The sequence below is a fragment of the Triticum dicoccoides genome, chromosome 4A (assembly GCF_002162155.2).
Source record: "Triticum dicoccoides isolate Atlit2015 ecotype Zavitan chromosome 4A, WEW_v2.0, whole genome shotgun sequence".
In the NCBI taxonomy this organism is placed as follows: domain Eukaryota; kingdom Viridiplantae; phylum Streptophyta; class Magnoliopsida; order Poales; family Poaceae; genus Triticum; species Triticum dicoccoides.
This window is the reverse complement of record NC_041386.1, coordinates 84,435,590-84,454,257: the sequence shown is the minus strand read 5'-3', so window position 1 is coordinate 84,454,257 and position 18,668 is coordinate 84,435,590. Positions and strand designations below refer to the sequence as shown.

The 18,668-nt window shown below is 44.6% G+C and overlaps 2 protein-coding genes across 2 annotated transcripts; both read left to right on the top strand.

Moving 5' to 3' along the window:
* Window positions 1–9,090: 9,090 nt before the first annotated feature.
* On the top strand, window positions 9,091–11,512 carry LOC119285130 (protein SPA, chloroplastic-like). Its single transcript, XM_037564349.1, has 5 exons — window positions 9,091–9,375; window positions 9,467–9,550; window positions 9,710–9,761; window positions 10,720–10,876; window positions 11,265–11,512. The coding sequence occupies exons 1-5, from the start codon at window positions 9,217–9,219 to the stop codon at window positions 11,287–11,289; spliced, it is 477 nt and encodes a 158-aa protein (XP_037420246.1). The 5' UTR covers window positions 9,091–9,216; the 3' UTR covers window positions 11,290–11,512.
* A 169-nt stretch (window positions 11,513–11,681) lies between these two features.
* LOC119285129 lies at window positions 11,682–16,860 on the top strand. Its single transcript, XM_037564348.1, has 3 exons — window positions 11,682–12,186; window positions 12,278–12,494; window positions 16,434–16,860. The coding sequence occupies exons 1-3, from the start codon at window positions 11,896–11,898 to the stop codon at window positions 16,547–16,549; spliced, it is 624 nt and encodes a 207-aa protein (XP_037420245.1). The 5' UTR covers window positions 11,682–11,895; the 3' UTR covers window positions 16,550–16,860.
* The last annotated feature ends 1,808 nt before the right edge of the window (window positions 16,861–18,668 follow it).

Here is an 18,668-nt window from a genome sequence, read left to right as displayed (position 1 = left end):
TATAGCCTCCACACAAAATCTAACCATTACACACAATTTACCAAACTTGGTGGGACTAAATCAGAAAACTCGGTCAGACCGATTTAGTTCAAAATGTGAACATTAGGATTTTCGGTGGGACCGACATGTCAACTTGGTGGGACCGATTTCATTAGGGTTAGGGCATAACGTAATCTTGGTGAGACCGATTACACAAACTCGGTGGGACCGATTTTGGTAATAAGCAATCCAAGAGTTGGTCAGGCAAACTTGGTGGGACCGATTCGCTCATCTCGGTTGGGCCAAAACATTACGAAGGGGAAACAGAGAGTTTGCATTGCAAACTCGGTGGGACCGATCACTCATCTCGGTTGGACCGAAACATTACGAAGGGAAACAGAGAGTTTCCAATCCCATCTCGGTGAGATCGAGGTACCTATCGGTGGGACCGAAGTGACTAGGGTTTTGTGGCAGTGGCTATGTCAACTGAACTCGGTGGCGCCAGATAGAAAATTTCGGTAGGGGCTAGTTTGACTTTTGGTTTGGGACATATGTGGATATGAGAAAGTGGTTGAGGATTTTGGAGCATATCACTAAGCATTTTGACCAAGTAACCCATTAAGAAATACCTCATCCCCTTTTAATAGTATTGGCTTTTCCTATGGACTCAATGTGATCTTGGATCACTAAAAGGTAAAATGTAGAGTCTTGAGCTTGAGCTTGAGCCAATCTTTTGTCCTTAGCATTTTGAGGGGTCCACATTTCTAATCCATGCCATGCCAATCATTGAGCTTTCCTGAAATATTTATCTTGAAAGAATATTAGCTCAATGAGCTATATGTTGTTAGGAATTACCAAAACCACCCAGGGATAGTTGCACTTACAAATACCCAGGCACTACTGAGAGCATTAGTAAGATACACATCAATAACATGTATAACAAATATACCTTTCACTTTGTCATCCTTCTTATCTGCCAAATACTTGGGGCAGTTTCGCTTCCAGTGACCAGTCCCTTTGTAGTAGAAGCATTCGGTCTCAGGCTTAGCTCCATACTTGGGCTTCTTCACTTGAGCAGCAACTTGCTTGCCGTTCTTCTTGAAGTTCCCCTTCTTCCCTTTGCCCTTCTTATTGAAACTAGTGGTCTTATTGACCATCAACACTTGATGCTCCTTCTTGATTTCTACCTCCACAACCTTTAGCATCGCAAAGAACTTGGGAATTGTCTTATCCATCCCTTGCATATTATAGTTCATCACGAAGCTTTTGTAGCTTGGTGGCAGTGATTGAAGAACTTTATCAATGACACTATCAACCGGAAGATTAACTCCCAGCTAAGTCAAGTGATTGTGGTACCCAGACATTCTGAGTATATGTTCACTGACAGAACTATTCTCCTCCATTTTGCAGCTATAGAACTTATTGGAGACTTCATATCTCTAAATCCGGGCATTTGCTTGAAATATTAACTTCAACTCCTGGAACATCTCATATGCTCCATGACGTTCAAAATGTCGTTGAAGTCCCAGTTCTAAGCCGTAAAGCATGGCACACTGAACTATCGAGCAGTCATCAGCTTTGCTCTGCTAGATATTCATAACACCTGGAGCTGCTCCTGCAGTGGGTTTGGCACCTAGTGGTGCTTCCAGGACGTAATTCTTCTGTGCAGCAATGAGGATAATCCTCAAGTTACGGACCCAGTCCGTGTAGTTGCTACCATCATCTTTCAACTTAGCTTTCTCTAGGAACGCATTAAAATTCAATGGAACAGTAGCACGGGCCATTTATCTACAAGAACATAGACATGCAAAATACTATCAGGTACTAAGTTCATGATAAATTAAAGTTCAATTAATCATATTACTTAAGAACTCCCACTTAGATAGACATCCCTCTAATCATCTAGGTGATCACGTGATCCATATCAACTAAACCATGTCCGATCATCACATGAGATGGAGTAGTTTTCAATGGTGAACAACACTATCTTGATCATATCTACTATATGATTCACGCTCGACCTTTCGGTCTCAGTGTTCCGAGGCCATATCTGCATGTGCTAGGCTCATCAAGTTTAACCCGAGTATTCTGCGTGTGCAAAACTGGCTTGCACCCGTTGTATGTGAACGTAGAGCTTATCACACCCAATCATCACGTGGTGTCTCGGCACGACGAACTGTAGCAACGGTGCATACTCAGGGAGAACACTTGTACCTTGAAATTTAGTGAGAGATCATCTTATAATGCTACCGCCGTACTAAGCAAAATAAGATGCATAAAGGATAAACATCACATGCAATCAATATAAGTGATATGATATGTCCATCATCATCTTGTGCCTTTGATCTCCATCTCCAAAGCACCGTCATGATCACCATCGTCACCGGCTTGACACCTTGATCTCCATCGAAGCATCATTGTCGTCTCGCCAACTATTGCTTCTACGACTATCGCTACCGCTCAGAGATAAAATAAAGCAATTACACGGCGATTGCATTTCATACAATAAAGCGACAACCATATGGCTCTTGCCAGTTGCCGATAACGGTTACAAAACATGATCATCTCATACAACAATTTATATATCATCACGTCTTGACCATATCCCATCACAGCAAGCCCTGCAAAAACAAGTTAGATGTCCTCTACTTTGTTGTTGCAAGTTTTACGTGGCTGCTACGGGCTTCTAGCAAGAATCGTTCTTACCTACGCATCAAAACCACAACGATTTTTGGTCAAGTGTGTTGTTTTAACCTTCAACAAGGACCGGGCGTAGTCACACTCGATTCAACTAAAGTTGGAGAAACAGACACCCACTAGCCACTTGTGTGCAAAGCACGGTGGTAGAACCAGTCTCATGAACGCGGTCATGTAATGTTGGTCTGGGCCGCTTCATCCAACAATACCGTCGAACCAAAGTATGACATGTTGGTAAGCAGTATAACTATTATCGCCCACAACCCTCTGTGTTCTACTCGTGCATATAACATCTACGCATAGACCTGGCTCTAATATCACTGTTGGGGAACGCACTATTTCAAAAATTTGCCTATGATCACGCAAGATCTATCTAGGAGAAGCATAGCAACGAGCGAGGAGAGTGTGTCTACGTACCCTTGTAGACCGAAAGCGGAAGAGTTTAGTAACACGGTTGATGTAGTCGAACATTTTCGCGATCCAACCGATCAAGTACTGAATGCACGGCACCTCTGCAATCTGCACACATTCACCTCGGTGATGTCCCTCGTACTCTTGATCCAGCTGAGGCTGAGGGAGAATTTTGTCAGCACGACGGGATGGTGACGGTGATGGTGAAGTTACCGACGCAGGGCTTCGCCTAAGCACTACGACAATATTATCGAGGTGGAAAACTGTGGAGGGGGGCACCGTACACGGCTAAAGATCAACTTGTGTGTCTATGGGGTGCCCCCCTCCCCCATATATAAAGGAGGGGAGGAGGAGGAGGGCTGGCCACAAGGGGTGCGCCCAAGGGGGGAATTCCTACTCCTAGTAGGAGTAGGTTTCCCCCCTTTCCTAGTCCAAGAAGGAGAAGAAGGGAAAAAGGAGAGAAGAGAAGGAAGGAGGGGGGCACCCCCTTCCCCTTGTCCAATTAGGACTGGGCAAGGGGGTGCACGCCACCTCTGGTCGGCCCTCTCTCTTCTCCACTAAGGCCCATTGTGGCCCATTAATCCCCCGGGGGGTTCCGGTAACCTCCCGGTACTCCGGAAAATACCTGATACACTTCGGAACCATTCCGGTGTCCAAATAGAACCTTCCAATGTATCAATATTTATGTCTCGACCATTTCGAGACTCCTCGTCATGTCCGTGATCTCATCCGGGACTCTGAACAACCTTAGGTACATCAAAACACATAAACTCATAATATGAATCGTCATCGAACGTTAAGCGTGCGGACCCTACGGGTTCGAGAACTATGTAGACATGACCGAGACACATCTCCGGTCAATAACCAATAGCGGAATATGGATGCTCATATTGGTTCCTACATATTCTACGAAGATCTTTATCGGTCAAACCGCATAACAACATACGTTGTTCCCTTTGTCATCGGTATGTTACTTGCCCGAGATTCGATCGTCGGTATCACCATACCTAGTTCAATCACGTTACAGGCAAGTCTTTTACTCGTTCCGTAATGCATCATCCCACAACTAACTCATTAGTCACATTGCTTGCAAGGCTTATAGTGATGTGCATTACCGAGAGGGCCCAGAGATACCTCTCCGACAATCAGAGTGACAAATCCTAATCTCAATCTATGCCAACTCAACAAACACCATCGGAGACACCTGTAGAGTATCTTTATAATCACCCAGTTACGTTGTGATGTTTGATAGCACACTAAGTGTCGGGGATATACCCCGCGGTAGGACCCTGCCGGATATATGACCCGGCCGGACTTGGCGTTTTATTGGTAACCCGCTGGAGGATTGGTGGGTCACGAGTCTGGCGGCTTATTGGACTGATGACTCACGAGCCTGGCGACTCACGGATGGCCTCTACGTCGGGTCAGATAGAGGACAAGGCCCAAGGCCCAGAAGCCCGGCTCATGTTATGGTGGGCCGACTTAAGAGGAAAGGCATAAGGAATATTCTCCTACAAAGGAAGGAAGACTAGGACTCCACTTGTAATAGAGTAATCCTAATCCTACTAGGACTAGTCATGTAACCCGCCCCTTCAACATATATAAGGAGGGATAGGGCACCCCAAGAGGGATAGAAAATAATGGCTAAGGCTAGACACAAATAAAAGGGGAGCCGGCTTATGCGGCGAATCCCTCATGAGCATAATGAGACCTAGCCACAAACAGCATGTAGGGCTATTACCGGATGTTGTTTCCCAGGGCCCGAAGCTGTCTAAATCCTTGTCTTGTGTGTTGCATCTATCGATTCCGCTCAACCCCTCTCTTCTCTCCTCTTTTAGTTTTGCCCGTCTACTTAGTTGGAAGAGTACAAAGCTCTTAACCATATGGATGTGGGTTCGAGCCCCATGGAGAGGATTACATCATATGATATTATTTTCAATGAAGTATATATAAAGTCCCAGCTTAGTATTATCTTACTAAGCCGGCCCTTGGGGGCTACTAGTTGCTGTTCAAGTCTACATAATCATATCTACAAAGTCCCTGCTCATTATTGCATAATGACCCGGCCCTTGGGGGCTACACTGGTTGAAGTTTTTATGAGCATAAGGCAATTACAAGTCCCAGGTTGCTGCAAGCATGACAACCCGGCACTTGGGGGCTACATATATGGAGTATTTAGTCTTTACTAGAGACTGAGATGAACATCATGGATTTCTTCAAAGTGGCAAGATCTACATTTTGAAGCCGGCTGAAGATCAGATGAGTATTTCAAGACCAATATTTTTAAGCATTGGGAGCTGAGTCAAATGAATTATTCTTCACAATTTTTCTCTGTGAGAAACCAATGTCAGCAAATTGATTATGAAGTTGGCTTATTGACACGGATTTTCTAGAAGAAGGATTTAAGGATGTTCAGGTGCTGGCTTACAAGAATATTTAACCCGGAGCACAACCTGTCAAATTTGTTCTTGCGTTATTTTGCAGGATCAATTTAACATGGATAAATCCAAATTAAACTGAGGGCTAATGTCGGGGACATACCCCGCAGTAGGACCCGGCCGGATATATGACCCGGACGGACTTGGCGTTTTATTGGTAACCCGCTGGAGGATTGGTGGGTCATGAGTCTAGCGGCTTATTGGACTGACGACTCACGAGCCTGGCGACTCACTAATGGCCTCTACGGCGGGTCAGATAGAGGACAAGGCCCAAGGCCCAGAAGGCCGTCTCATGTTATGGTGGGCCGGCTTAAGAGGAAAGGCATAAGGAATATTCTCCTACAAAGGAAGCAATACTAGGACTCCACTTGTAATAGAGTAATCCTAATCCTGCTAGGACTAGTCATGTAACCTACCCCTTCAACATATATAAGGAGGGGCAGGGCACCCCAAGAGGGACAGAAAATAATGACTAAGGCTAGACACAACTAAAAGGGGAGCCGGCTTATGCGGCGACTCCCTCATGAGCATAATGGGACCTAGCCACAAACAGCATGTAGGGCTATTACCGGATGATGTTTTCCGGGGCCCGAAGCTGTCTAATCCTTGTCTTGTGTGTTGCGTCTCTCGATTCCACTCAATCCCTCCCAAGCTACCACATAGATGTGTTGGCCTCATGACTAAGTCCTTTCAACGAGGACATCTGCCGTGACAATTCCACGACACTAAGTGTTCCTGCGGTATTCAGGAGTTACATAATCTCATGGTCATAGGAACATGTATAAGTCATGAAGAAAGCAATAGCAATAAACTAAACGGTCATAGTGCTAAGCTAACGAATGGGTTTTTCCCATCACATCATTCTCTAATGATGTGATCTCGTTCATCAAATGACAACACATGTCTATGGCTAGGAAACTTAACCATCTTTGATTAACGAGCTAGTCAAGTAGAGGCATACTAGGGACACTCAGTTTGTCTATGTATTCACACATGTACTAAGTTTCTGGTTAATACAATTCTAGCATTAATAATAAACATTTATCATGATATAAGGAAATATAAATAATAACTTTATTATTTCCTCTAGGGCATATTTCCTTCAAGAACACATCAAGAAGGTTGATTGATTGATAATATGTCTTACAATAGTTGTCGGATGTGATACACAATTACAAAGTATGGCTAATTTGGATGAGTGTTATGGTGATGGTTGTGGCTATGGAGACGGGAAATGGTGGCGGCTAGGGTTGTTGTGGATGACGAAGATGAAGGTTTCTGCAATGTTCTCTTCTCTTTTTGGTGTTGGACCCTTCATGATATTTGTTGGGTTAGATCAGGGGCACCGTTGGTAGCTCATACGAGCGCATGCGCTCGTATGAGGCGCTTTCTTGTGCTCTGGAGTCTTCCTGCGCTTCCCACCTAGGCTCTCCTCTCCTTTTTACTCCTTTCCATTTATGTGCTTGATTTTGTCCACGTTTAGCCCCATTTCCTATGGAAACTAAATAAAGATAGGTTTGTGAAATCCTTTGCATTCATTAGTCATTAGTAGCAATATGGAAGTGGATATATTAGTTTTTGTGAAATAAACCGGTTTAATCTTAGGTGTGATGAGCGTAAAAATAGCACTCATCAGTTGGTTGTGCTGATGAGATTAGTGATGGCGGTCGGTGGTGGTGGTGATTCCGGCTTTGAATTGTTGGTGGTTGGGCTTATCGAGGCCTGGCAACAACACCGCTTGGTGTTGTCTAGAGGCCTTCTTCTCCTTATGTGCCCTTCCTCGGCGGGTCTTCTAGGGTTCGCCTGTGTGTGTGTGTGTGTGTGTGTGTTTTAGTTGTGTCTCCTCTCTTGTTTTCCATGTGTACTTTGGTTCACTTGAACCTGTCTTGTATGGAGCTGTGTGGCTTCTAGGCAAATTCAATACAAATATATTCAGGTGGGGATATCCACCCCCGGTTGGCCATTCAAAGAAAAAAGACCACTCACTTTGGCCAAGGCCACTAGCTAATCAATATGGCCTCCATTTTGAATAACATCTCCATCAACAACTTTGAAATGACAGTTTTTTCTCTACACGTACTATATATTAAAGAAGAAAGTAGGGGTAGAGAGCCCCTCCATGTTGATGTTACATATTACACAACATGAACACCAACTCCACGCGACACACTATTGTATCGATGCTAACTACTCATACTATCCCACACTACTAACTCCCCAAGGAAGGTGTTAACGTCCCCCTTGAGTATCCCCGCTTGCTTTCACGCTCTTCCCTCGGCCTCAATTTTGAGGATAACATGGTTCATGGATGGGGTCGTGCCGTCGAACACAACGGCCTTGCGGTGCTTCCGCATTTCCCAGACTATGTACGAGGGTTAGGATCACCCTGGCATCCGTCTTGGCTCTTCCCGTCCCACACTTACCGGCGCACCATTGCAAAATAAACTCACCCCTTCTCGAAGCCCACTCCGGCTTGCCCACCACTCCACATACTACTGTCCAGACTCCCCCGGCAAACACGCAATAGAGGAGTAGATGGTTTATGGTTTCTTCTTCCTGGTGGCAAAAAGGGCACTACTCTTGGTGGTCCAGTCCACGACGAGCCAGTTGGTCGGATGTCCAACATCTGTTATGTAGGGCAAGCATGCGGAAAAAAACGGCATTGAAGTAGGGCCTTGGATCTCCAAGTGAACTCAGCCGTCGAGGCCACCTCTCTGCCCCAGAATCTCGCTGCGTATGATGTCCTCGTCAAGAAGCACCCGTCCTTCTCCCAGGACCAAGCTATGGAGTCGCGTACATCAGGGTTTAGCTGCACCCGCGTTGTCTCAGTCCACAAGTTTAGGTATTCCTGCAACATTGGGGCTGTCAATTCCGGCCCAACACCGGTAGCCTAGCCGCCGTCCGTCAATGCATGGCTAACAGTGCAGCTAGAGCGCACCCGGGATTTGATTAGGGCATATATGTTCGGCGCCACCTCTTGTACCCTTCGGCCATTCAGCCATCTGTCCTCCCAGAATAGAGCATTGTTCCTATCACCAATTGTGCAGTGAGCCGCCGCCCTAAAAAGTTGCTTTGATTCCTCAGGCACGTTGATTTGGAACTCCGCCCATGGCCTTGTAGGATCGGTACGTTGTAGCTACGGCCATCTGGCCTGCATCGCTATATTAAGCCACTTCATGTTCGGAGTGCCGAGGCCACCAGCCCACTTTGGGATGCAAACTGAGTCCCACACTACCATGCATTGTTCGCCGGAGGCCTGTGCTCCGGCACACCGAAGGAACCCACGTACTACCAGTTTAATGCCCCAATTATACAGCTGTTGTTGAAGATGCTCTTAGATTGATCTTTCTGTTCTTTATCAAATCTGAAACTAATCGAGCTGGCCACCATGTGCGGATGTGCCATATTTTCTGACGAGCACTCTTCACCGTTGGATGGTCACGTTACCAGCTCGGTCCTCAGCAGCTTGATCAGCGACCCAACTGGCCTGCCTCCAATCCAAGGGTAGAGAGTTGTGAGGCTCGCAAACTTCCAGAATGGATAATGCCCATATCCGAGAAGACCAAGCCCTGGCCACCAGTGCCCGCAAGGGGTGAGAAGTGTGGCGTTGTGTCCTGCTGCGGCTACCCATGATCACCGTGCCTGCTTGCCCAGGCATCTGAAGCAGCAGCGTCCAACGGGCGACGCGTCTATGGCCATGGCCACCACCTCCTCCCGACTCACCACCACCCAGTACTCCTTCCTCTCCTCCACGCCATGCTCGCCCGCCACCATGGCGGCGCTCCCGCGGCGGCGGAGACCCAGCGCGCGGTACCCACGCATCCAGGCCATCGAGTTCGACCAGAACACGGTGCGCCCAAAAAGGCTAGAACGCCCGTTCTATGGAGGTTGCCACTTGATTTCCTGCCGAGTTTTAACGAGCGGTTTCTTGGTGGCTTCAGGTCGTGGCCATAACTGTCGGCGTCGTCAGCGTCGCCGCCGGGATAGGCATCCCGATTTTCTACGAGAATCAAATTGATAATTCCGTAAGTTTTCTTAAGCAAGAATGGTATTTGGACAATTAAGTTTGCTGAAGTAAGATTAGGAGTAGCATTTTTTCTAGAAACATGTTGACTGAAACTGAAAGAGCCTAGACCATGCCCTTGCATTGATGCAAAATGTGATTTTGATTTTCTCCAATGCAGGCGAAGAGAGACAACAACCAGCCGTGCTTCCCCTGCAGCGGCTCCGGCGCGCGTATGTGATTATGCCCTTCGATTGATGTCCTAATTTGGTCCGCTCTTCAAAATTTTAATATGTTCGTTCCAATGCCATGGTACACTACATGTACAATGAGACGAACTGTTGGATTTTGGAAGCGTTAAAGTTTGAGTTTGATAGGAAATTTCCATATAAGATGTAACAACCGGTTAGTTTAGCTTGCATTATATTTGCTCTCCATTTTGGTAGTCTTGTTTTAGCTGGAATGACCTTTTCAGATGTTGGGCGTTGCATCTAGGTCTTTCGTGCCTTGTACGGTGGATGTTAACTGAATAATTTTTGTTTTGCACCTATGTTATAACTGAATAATTGAACTGATGTATTCATTGTTTCACTCAGTGAAATGGAATTGGGCTGCGGCCTGTTTCTTGAAAAAAAATCAATTTATTTTTTGCAAAACACTATATCCAATAGTAACTTGGTTCAACCATATGTGGCATCTTCCATGTCAGGCAGAATAATCTGTGGTGCTTTATATATAACACAACCTTCTCTTCCTCGACCACATGGTGTTTCCACTTTCCAGCTAGTTCTTAATTTGATGTGGCAATAGAACCGGGTGGCATTGGGAGAATTCAGTCGTCAAACTTAATAAAGGAATTTTGATATTTCTTCGACTATTTGTTTGATTGCACAAGGCGTTAAGCAACGAAGCTGATGATGTTAAAAGAGTATGATGTCAAATGACAAGCCTTCTCCTGTCTGAAATAGCTATATCTTAAATGGAATCCTTAGATAAAAAAGAATCAAAAGTTCTCTTTGTGAGTTTCAACAACTTAATTAGACTATTCCCTTAAACCGGAAGAGGATGACTAGCCATAGCAAAATCAAATGATGACTTCATGGTGCATGCCGCACACATTATTCTTTTCCTTTTTCTCTGTGTCAGCATCTAGTAGATCAGAATGTTGAAAAGAAATCGTTGATTTTCCAGAGGTATGCAGGTTTTGCACCGGAGCAGGGACTGTTACTGTAGTAATTGGCAATGGTGAATCTGAAGTATCAAAGTGTGTCAACTGCGATGGCATTGGCTCATTGACATGTACCACATGCCAAGGTAGTGGCATTCAGCCACGCTATCTTGATCGCAGGTAATGGGTTGTTCTCTAATGCTTTCATATATGTTTGTCTGTGGAATAACACCATGCTAGTTTATTTAACAACTTCAGAGTGGTACTATTGAATTACCAAAATGAAAGCATGCTTAACACATAAAAATTACTTGAAGCCATCATAATGTGGATCTTTCATGTAGAGATGACAAAATTACTTAGCTACAGATGGCCCATAGTGTTTTTCATATTGTATAGGAACCTGTCATGCCGGGACCTTGCCTTTTATGCCCTTGATAACAGGAGTATTGAATATACCCGTTTCTTATGCCCAAACATTTTGGCCAAGTGGCGACATTCCGAATAAATGGATGTACCTTGAACAAAGGAGATGTCTGATGGTCTGTTTATTTGGTTGACTAACCAGGGAGTTCAAGGATGATGATGACTGAAGATTTTTTCGTTACGAGCTAACGGCGGTAAGGTGAGGAATCTGATCTAAGGATGATGCTGAATACTTGGTGACGATGTGTCCATCAGGAATGATATGATTGTTTTGTGTTGTATTATATTCATCTCCCTTTTTGGTAAATATGTATGGATGTACATGCACACTCTTTTGATGTCTGAAAATGACTGTCCCTCAGTGGGCAAAGATGATATTTTCTTGTTGAACATTTTCAATATATGTCATATAGCGTGTTCTTTCCAATGTACTAGAAGATAGAAGATGACTCTGCATTGCGTTGGTGCTTATATTGTGGAGCAGCCAAGTTATATGCCACAATCTTTAGGATGTCAACTTTTCAGCCAATTGGTTAGTGGATGTAACACAATAGTGGAAACCAAATTGAGGGCTTCTGAGCACAGTGAGGGCAGTGTTGACCTAAGACCACAGGTCATCCCTTGTAAAACTTACGTGTACATGAATATGTCGCAACGTGGACGAGCTCCCTGGGGTTGCTGAGGCAGTGTTGGGTACGCACTTCTTTGATTTTTTCTATGAAATCGAGAAGGTGTTGGTTCGTGATCCAGAAAGAGAGAAAAGGGAAGTGCAGATGGAGGCGGATGTTAACAAATCCCCTTTTGTGAGAACATCCACATGGGGCAAGCATGACCCTAAGTCTGGACACAAAGGAAAAAATGATGGATACAGTAAAAATGGTGGTGATGGGGACGAGAACCCTGTCGATGAGAAAGAAGGAGAAAGCATGGAATCTAAGGAATCAGAAGATAACACACTGTTAATTGAAACCATGGTTGTGGAGGCATATAACAAAGAAAAAGCGCAGGCCTCTCAGGCAATGCTAGGTGTTGATGACACCAAGCATAATGTTGATGAGATTCAGGTAGAAAAAAAATGTTGATACATGTTCACATGTTGCTGTTATGCCCCATGATGATATAGCTCATTTAAATGTGGCTATGGATTATGAACAGGTGGTGGAACTTGAGGGAGAGGACCTTTCCAAGTTGGAGAAATCAGATTATCTGGTACAGTTTCCTGCCTCCCCTTCTGAGGATGTGGGAGAGGTGATTCCTACCCCTCCCCTTTTATCTGAAGAGGTTCAGAGGTTTAGCTTGAGGAACTTGCAGAATATGGAGGGAAGAATGCAAGAGAGAGCTGTTGCCATTTCCAAGAAGAGAAATTTTGAAGGTAATTCAGCTAACCATAACTCCTTTGATGCACTAGCTAATCCTGAACTGTGCTGTGAAAATGGGGGTAGCTTTCCCTGATAATAACTTCTCTAATGTGGATATTATTAGAGAACTTGAAATAGTCAGGGGGGAAATGTCCAAAACAGAGAGGGGTCAAAATGTGAGGGTAGAGGAAGAAATGATGTATATCACTAATGGTAAGGGAGACCAAACCCCTGTTAGTACTGACTGGGGGATGGGGAAGAGGACATGGAAGAGCAATTTACCTTGGTCCGGTCTAGGAAAAGGAAAAGCCCTAAAGTGAAAGTGGCTACTTCCAGGCCCATTACTAGAAGTCAAAAAAATCATGTGGAAAGAACACAGGCTGGCAGCCCTGTCCATAATACCAGGGCCACCAGAAGAGGGCGAAAGGGGAAAAGATACAAATGATAGGTCTATTTTGAAATTGCAGGGGGCAGGAAAGAAAGGAATGAGAACCTGCCTGTCCCATATGATTAAGGACCATTCTCTTGACTTTCTTTGTTTGCAAGAAACGTTGAAGAAGAATTTTTGGATAGTTATTTTAGAAAGCTCGACCCTCACAACTTGTTTGAGTGGGAGTGGATCCCCTCAATTGGCAAGGCTGGAGGTATCCTATGTGGGGTTCGGAAGGAGAAGTTTGAAGTAGTTGCTTGGAGAAAAGGCAGGTTCATTCTCCAGGTATCTCTTTATGATATTAGTATGAAAAAGATCTGGACTCTTTGTAGTGTCTATGGAGCAGCCCATGAGGGGGATAAAAGTGATTTTCTTAGTGAATTGGCCGATTTCTATTGCCATATTCAAACTCCTTTATTGATTGGGGGAGACTTCAATATCCTCAGACATAGTGGAGAAAAGAATAAAAGATGGCGTCGAACAGCACATTCTGACCTGTTCAACTCAATCATTAACACTATGTGTTTGAGGGAGATTTATATGAGTGGGGGCGTACACTTGGTCTAATAACCAAGCTCATCCGACCTTGGAGAAATTGGATCGTGTTCTTATGAGTAATGAGTGGGAGGAGATGTTTCCTATGGTTAACATGAAGAAACTCGTTAGGGAGATTTCTGATCACAATGCTCTCTTATTGTACTCTGATAACCATGTTATCAGAGCCCCACAAAAAAGAGAGTTCAGATTTGAAATAAGCTGGCTAAAATCTGAGGAATTTCTTCCTCTAGTTAGCAAAATCTGGAATCAGAACGTGAATGCCACCGATCCTGTTGATATTCTAAATATCAAGTTAAAAAGATTTAAGAAGTTTTTCAAAGGCTGGGGATCGAATAAGTTCGGTCATGAAAAGAAAAGGAAGCAGGAGATTAGAGAAGAACTTGCTTTCATTGAGAAAATAGAAGAGGAGGAGGAGATAGACCATGAACTGTTTTGTAGGAGGACTGGTCTCCTTGTGGAGATGAATGAAATTCTTGTCAATGAGGAGCTTTTTCTGCTGCAGCAATCTAATGAAAGATGGCTGCTTGGGGGGGATCACAACACCGCTTATTACCAAAAAATTGCTAACGGTAATAAGCGGAAAAACACTATACATTTGCTTCATGCTGGGAGTACGGTGATTGAGGGGACTGAGAAACTGCTGGAGCATGCCACTGATTTTTACAAAAATCTTTTTGGGCCGGCTCAGGGAAACATATTCCACCTTGACCCGGATATTTGGGGGGCAGAAGAAAAGCTCGATGAGCTGGACAACGAGATTCTTAATAAACCTTTCACAGAGGAAGAAGTGAAGAGAGCCTTGTTTTCCATGAAAAGTAACAGGGCCCCTGGCCCGGATAATATCCCCGCTGAATTTTACCAGCATTGCTGGGAGATAGTGAAGAGCAATATCATGAGACTGTTTACTGCCTTTCATGCTGGGGAACTTGATGTCTGTAGATTGAACTATGGCATTATTACTTTACTGCCTAAAATCAACGGGGCCAATAAGATTCAGCAGTTCAGGCCGATCTGCCTGCTTAGATGTCCCTATAAGTTGGTAACTAAGGTGCTGGATAACAGGGTGACCCCCTTTGCTGATAAGCTATTTAATAGACACCAGAATGCATTTGTCAAGCATAGAAATATCATGGATGGAGTATTATCTTTGCATGAAATTCTGCATCATACTTACATCAAGAAGAAGGTGGGCATTGTCATTAAGCTTGCTTTCGAGAAAGCATATGACAAAGTGAATTGGGACTTTCTTTTGGAATCTCTCGAGATGAGAGGGTTTGGTCCCACATGGTGTGGGTGGATTAAAAGTGTTTTGGTTGATGGCACAGTTAGTGTGAAGTTGAATAACGTTGTGGGGCCATATTTCAAGAGCTTTAAAGGGGTTAGACAGGGGGATCCGGTGTCACCCTTTCTTTTTAATATTGCTGCCGAGTGCCTGTGTAAAATGGTGCTGCAGGCACAGAAGAATAATTTAGTTCTTGGGCTCGCTCCGGACCTTGTTGAAAAGGGAGTGGCCATATTGCAATATGCAGATGACACGGTCTTGTGCATTGATCATGATCTGGAAAAAGCTGTGAACATGAAGTTGTTGTTATACATTTTTGAGCTCATGTCTGGGCTCAAAATCAATTTCCAGAAAAGTGAGATCCTGTGTGTAGGGGGGGATGACGATATCCTTAAAGCATATGCTGATATGTTCGATTGTCAAATAGGGCACTTTCCCATGAAATATCTGGGGGTGCCAGTGACCTTTTCTTCTTTACGAGTTGCTGACTGGGACTTTTTAGAGTCCAGATTCATTAAGAGATGTGACTCTGGCCTGGGGGGCAATGCCTCATCTGGGGGACGTTTAACGCTGCTCAATGTTAACATTTCTAGCATTGCTTTTTATTATATGTCTATGTTCCTTCTTTCTAAAACTATACTGGCCAGGATTGATAAATGTAGAAGGAGATTGGCATGTGACCCAGAATAAGAAACGGTATTACCTTGTTAAGTGGACTAGAATTTGTAGATCCAAGAATAAAGGAGGGCTGGGTGTGAAAGATTTGCATAAGCAGAACCTTAGCCTGCTTACTAAATGGTGGTGGAAGTTGTGAAAGCTAAATATTTCAGTAGGGCTACTGTGGCTGACATTAAAATGAAGTGCAATGACTCACCATGCTGGAAAGCGGTCATGAAAGTGAAAAATCTTTATATGGCAGGGAGGAGAGTAATTGTTCAATCGGGAAACATTGCTAGGCTATGGATTGACCCCATTGGGGACAATATCCCTCTGGCTGAGCAGTTCCCTCGTCTTTTCTCGATCTACAATTATCCTGAGTGCACTGTTAATAAGTGCTTAAATGATGATCCCTCCTCATTCTTTAGAAGGAGACTAAATGGTGAGATTTTTGATCAATGGGTCGTGGTTGGTAATATGGCCAGGGAAGCATGTGTTTCAGATGCCTCTAATGTGATCAAATGGGGCTTGGGTGGTAGAACCTCTTTTACCACCAAATCGGTGTACTCATTCCTGGAAAAGAATATTGTTGGATGCGACTACAGATGGATTTGGAGTGCCAGAATCCCTCTCAAAATTTAAATATTCCTGTGGCAACTTTTTTAGGATGCTGTCCTGACTAGGGATGTGATGAAACATCGTGGTTGGAAAGGGAATCCAAAATGCTCTTTTTGCGGAGGAAGAGAGACCGCACAGCACTTGTTCTTCGCTTGCCCTGTTGCCAGGATAACCTGGAGGGCAGTGGCATGTATGTTTGGCACTGCTTTATGCCCTGATAATATTTGGCAGGCCTACTCTTGGTGTTTTACATTCTTACCTGGGGGGAAAAGTTCTATACAGCAAGAATCGTTGCTATATGCTGGGCGATCTGGTCGTGTCGCAACAGGGCCACCTTTGAGTTCAAACCTCTTACAAGCCCGTTTGAATGTATCTTCTCTACTTGTGCCTTAATTTGCTATTGGGCAGGAATGATGAAGCAGGATGACACGACTGCCATGAGGGACGGCGCGAAGATGCTGAAGGAAAATGCGTCGATGATGATGAGGATTTGTGCTGCGAACCGTGAAGAGGCGACCTGTTGATTCTGCTGGAGATGTGTCCCTGTGGTTTAGCTTGATATTTGAGCTGCTCTCCCCTATGTGGGACTGAACTTATTCTGCTCGACTGTTGCGAGCTTGTGTTTTGTGCTCTTTTGGGGCTGTTTGGTACTGGTCCCTAGCTGCAGAGATATGGTGTCGTCGGGTTTTCGCCCCACAGTGAGTAATCTCGATGGCGAGTGCTCACAGTGTGTTTCCCGGCGATGCGTTGAACTCGCTTCCCCTTTTCTCCTTCTTTGGACTGTTGTATTTCCGTTATGTTGCAGTAATGGAAAGGGGTAATGCCCGGTTCAAAAAAATATTCTTTGCACAAAGTAAACTGTCTGGTACATCTGGTTTGTCCTAGCAAGTGTTTGATAATCTAGTAATGCATCGTAGGACATAAATATCTGATGAAGTAACAAAAGGATTTCCTATTCTTTTTGAATCTGTCAGGCTGGGGAGAGGGCTCTCCACCTGAATTGACATCATTTCAAAAAAGAGATAGATCCAATTTACGAGGGAGGCTAGATTGAAAACCTAAGAGAGGGACCCTATTTATGAGGAAAACCAGGCTGAAAAGTCGCACAAGCAACGAAGCCCCATCGACCATCTGACACATGCCATTGTCACAACAAACACACAATGCAGGAATCAAGAGATTAAACATGGGGCAGGAAGAAAAGAGGGAAGTGGGTGCCAATGACAAAGCACGACCCAGTTGGCGTACACACCGATCATCACCACGAATGAGGTGCACCGACGAAGGGTATTATAATACCAAGAACTTCCAAATTTCCAGAACACCCGGGTAGGTATCGGTATCCCCACTGTGCTATAAATGAGCAGATGCTATCAACGACTATCATTGACCGCAAGCTCCACTACATGAGCATGACACAAGAGTAGTGCAAGTCATGGGACTACCAATGAACATGAACCTTGAATGGAAGCTCTGCCACAGAGACAACCAAAACATTTGGCAAGGTGGGGCGAGCATCCTGGTCACCGAAGGGCAAAGATCAACCGAGATAGTGGCGAGATCATGAAAGTCATCACAACACTTACACCGCCATGGGAGGGGTCCAAGGATGAGTAGTGACGAAGAATCAACGTCATAAGCACCCCATGAAGGACAGAGGGTGAAACGACGGTAGCACGGCACCATCACCGGACCCGTTGTCACCGCCAGCGAAGACCAAGGGCAAGGGCTAACAAACAATGCCTTCATGAAGGCGGGTGATCTCCACGGACTTTGTCATCATTGACTATTCACCCGGAACCACGTCGAGTAGATATGCCTCTTCAGGACCTCACATCCACAGGGTTTTATGATGTTGGGGACAGGCGTCGTGGTTGCTTGAGATACGAGCTCAGCAATTTCTTCAAGAGCACACACACCTCAATGTTGCGAACCTGGCCATTGGTTGGAACGTATAGCTGCAAGAACACACCGCCGAAGAGGTAACGACATCGGGATGACACTGTCGTGGTTGGAGTTATTCGAACGCACCTCACATAAACAACATGTTGATTACATACATATAACGGTGTCTTCAGAGCTACGGCATGGATCCGTACGTGGTCCTTACTCACTCCTACGGACTCCGGAAAGCCATTGGTTACTGGGTGCAACCAGTGGAATATGGTAGCACGGGCTATATTCAACCGGTTTGGATGGCGGTCGCATAACAAGATAGGAGTCTAGGGATCTTGTCATTTTATTCATACCGGTTGTGGTATTGAGCTTTTTATGTGTTCTTTGCTCCATTTGCGAGATGTAACATTCTTTTGACTCGTACTACTTTGAGACTTTTAATAATATGGTTGCATGCATTGTTCAGATGCAGAGCCCGGGGCAAGCCTCATTTTCCAAAAAAAATACATATAACGGTGTCTATCAGTCATGTTGAATAACTAGATAGGATCACAAACGCAAGTACACGCTGCAGGTAAAACCTTAAACCTGACCTATTCTCCTTCTTATTGTTTCTTACGTTAAACTGTGCGTTTGTCGGAAATCATTTTGCCTTTATATATCTTAAAAAAAACTGCTCATGGGTTCGATAACAGCCCTGACCATCGACGGTTGAATTATTTTTTCTCCAACATCAGGTTTTTGGTC

Excerpts from the sequence above, each read along its gene's own strand:
- LOC119285130 (XM_037564349.1), top strand. The coding sequence starts at position 9,217 with ATGGCCATGGCCACCACCTCCTCCCGACTCACCACCACCCAGTACTCC. Across the intron at positions 9,376-9,466 it reads TCGAGTTCGACCAGAACACG|GTCGTGGCCATAACTGTCGG; the intron begins GTGCGCCCAAAA and ends TGGTGGCTTCAG. Across the intron at positions 9,762-10,719 it reads CTGCAGCGGCTCCGGCGCGC|AGGTATGCAGGTTTTGCACC; the intron begins GTATGTGATTAT and ends TTGATTTTCCAG.
- LOC119285129 (XM_037564348.1), top strand. The coding sequence starts at position 11,896 with ATGGAGGCGGATGTTAACAAATCCCCTTTTGTGAGAACATCCACATGG. Across the intron at positions 12,187-12,277 it reads ATAATGTTGATGAGATTCAG|GTGGTGGAACTTGAGGGAGA; the intron begins GTAGAAAAAAAA and ends GATTATGAACAG. Across the intron at positions 12,495-16,433 it reads CAAGAAGAGAAATTTTGAAG|GAATGATGAAGCAGGATGAC; the intron begins GTAATTCAGCTA and ends GCTATTGGGCAG.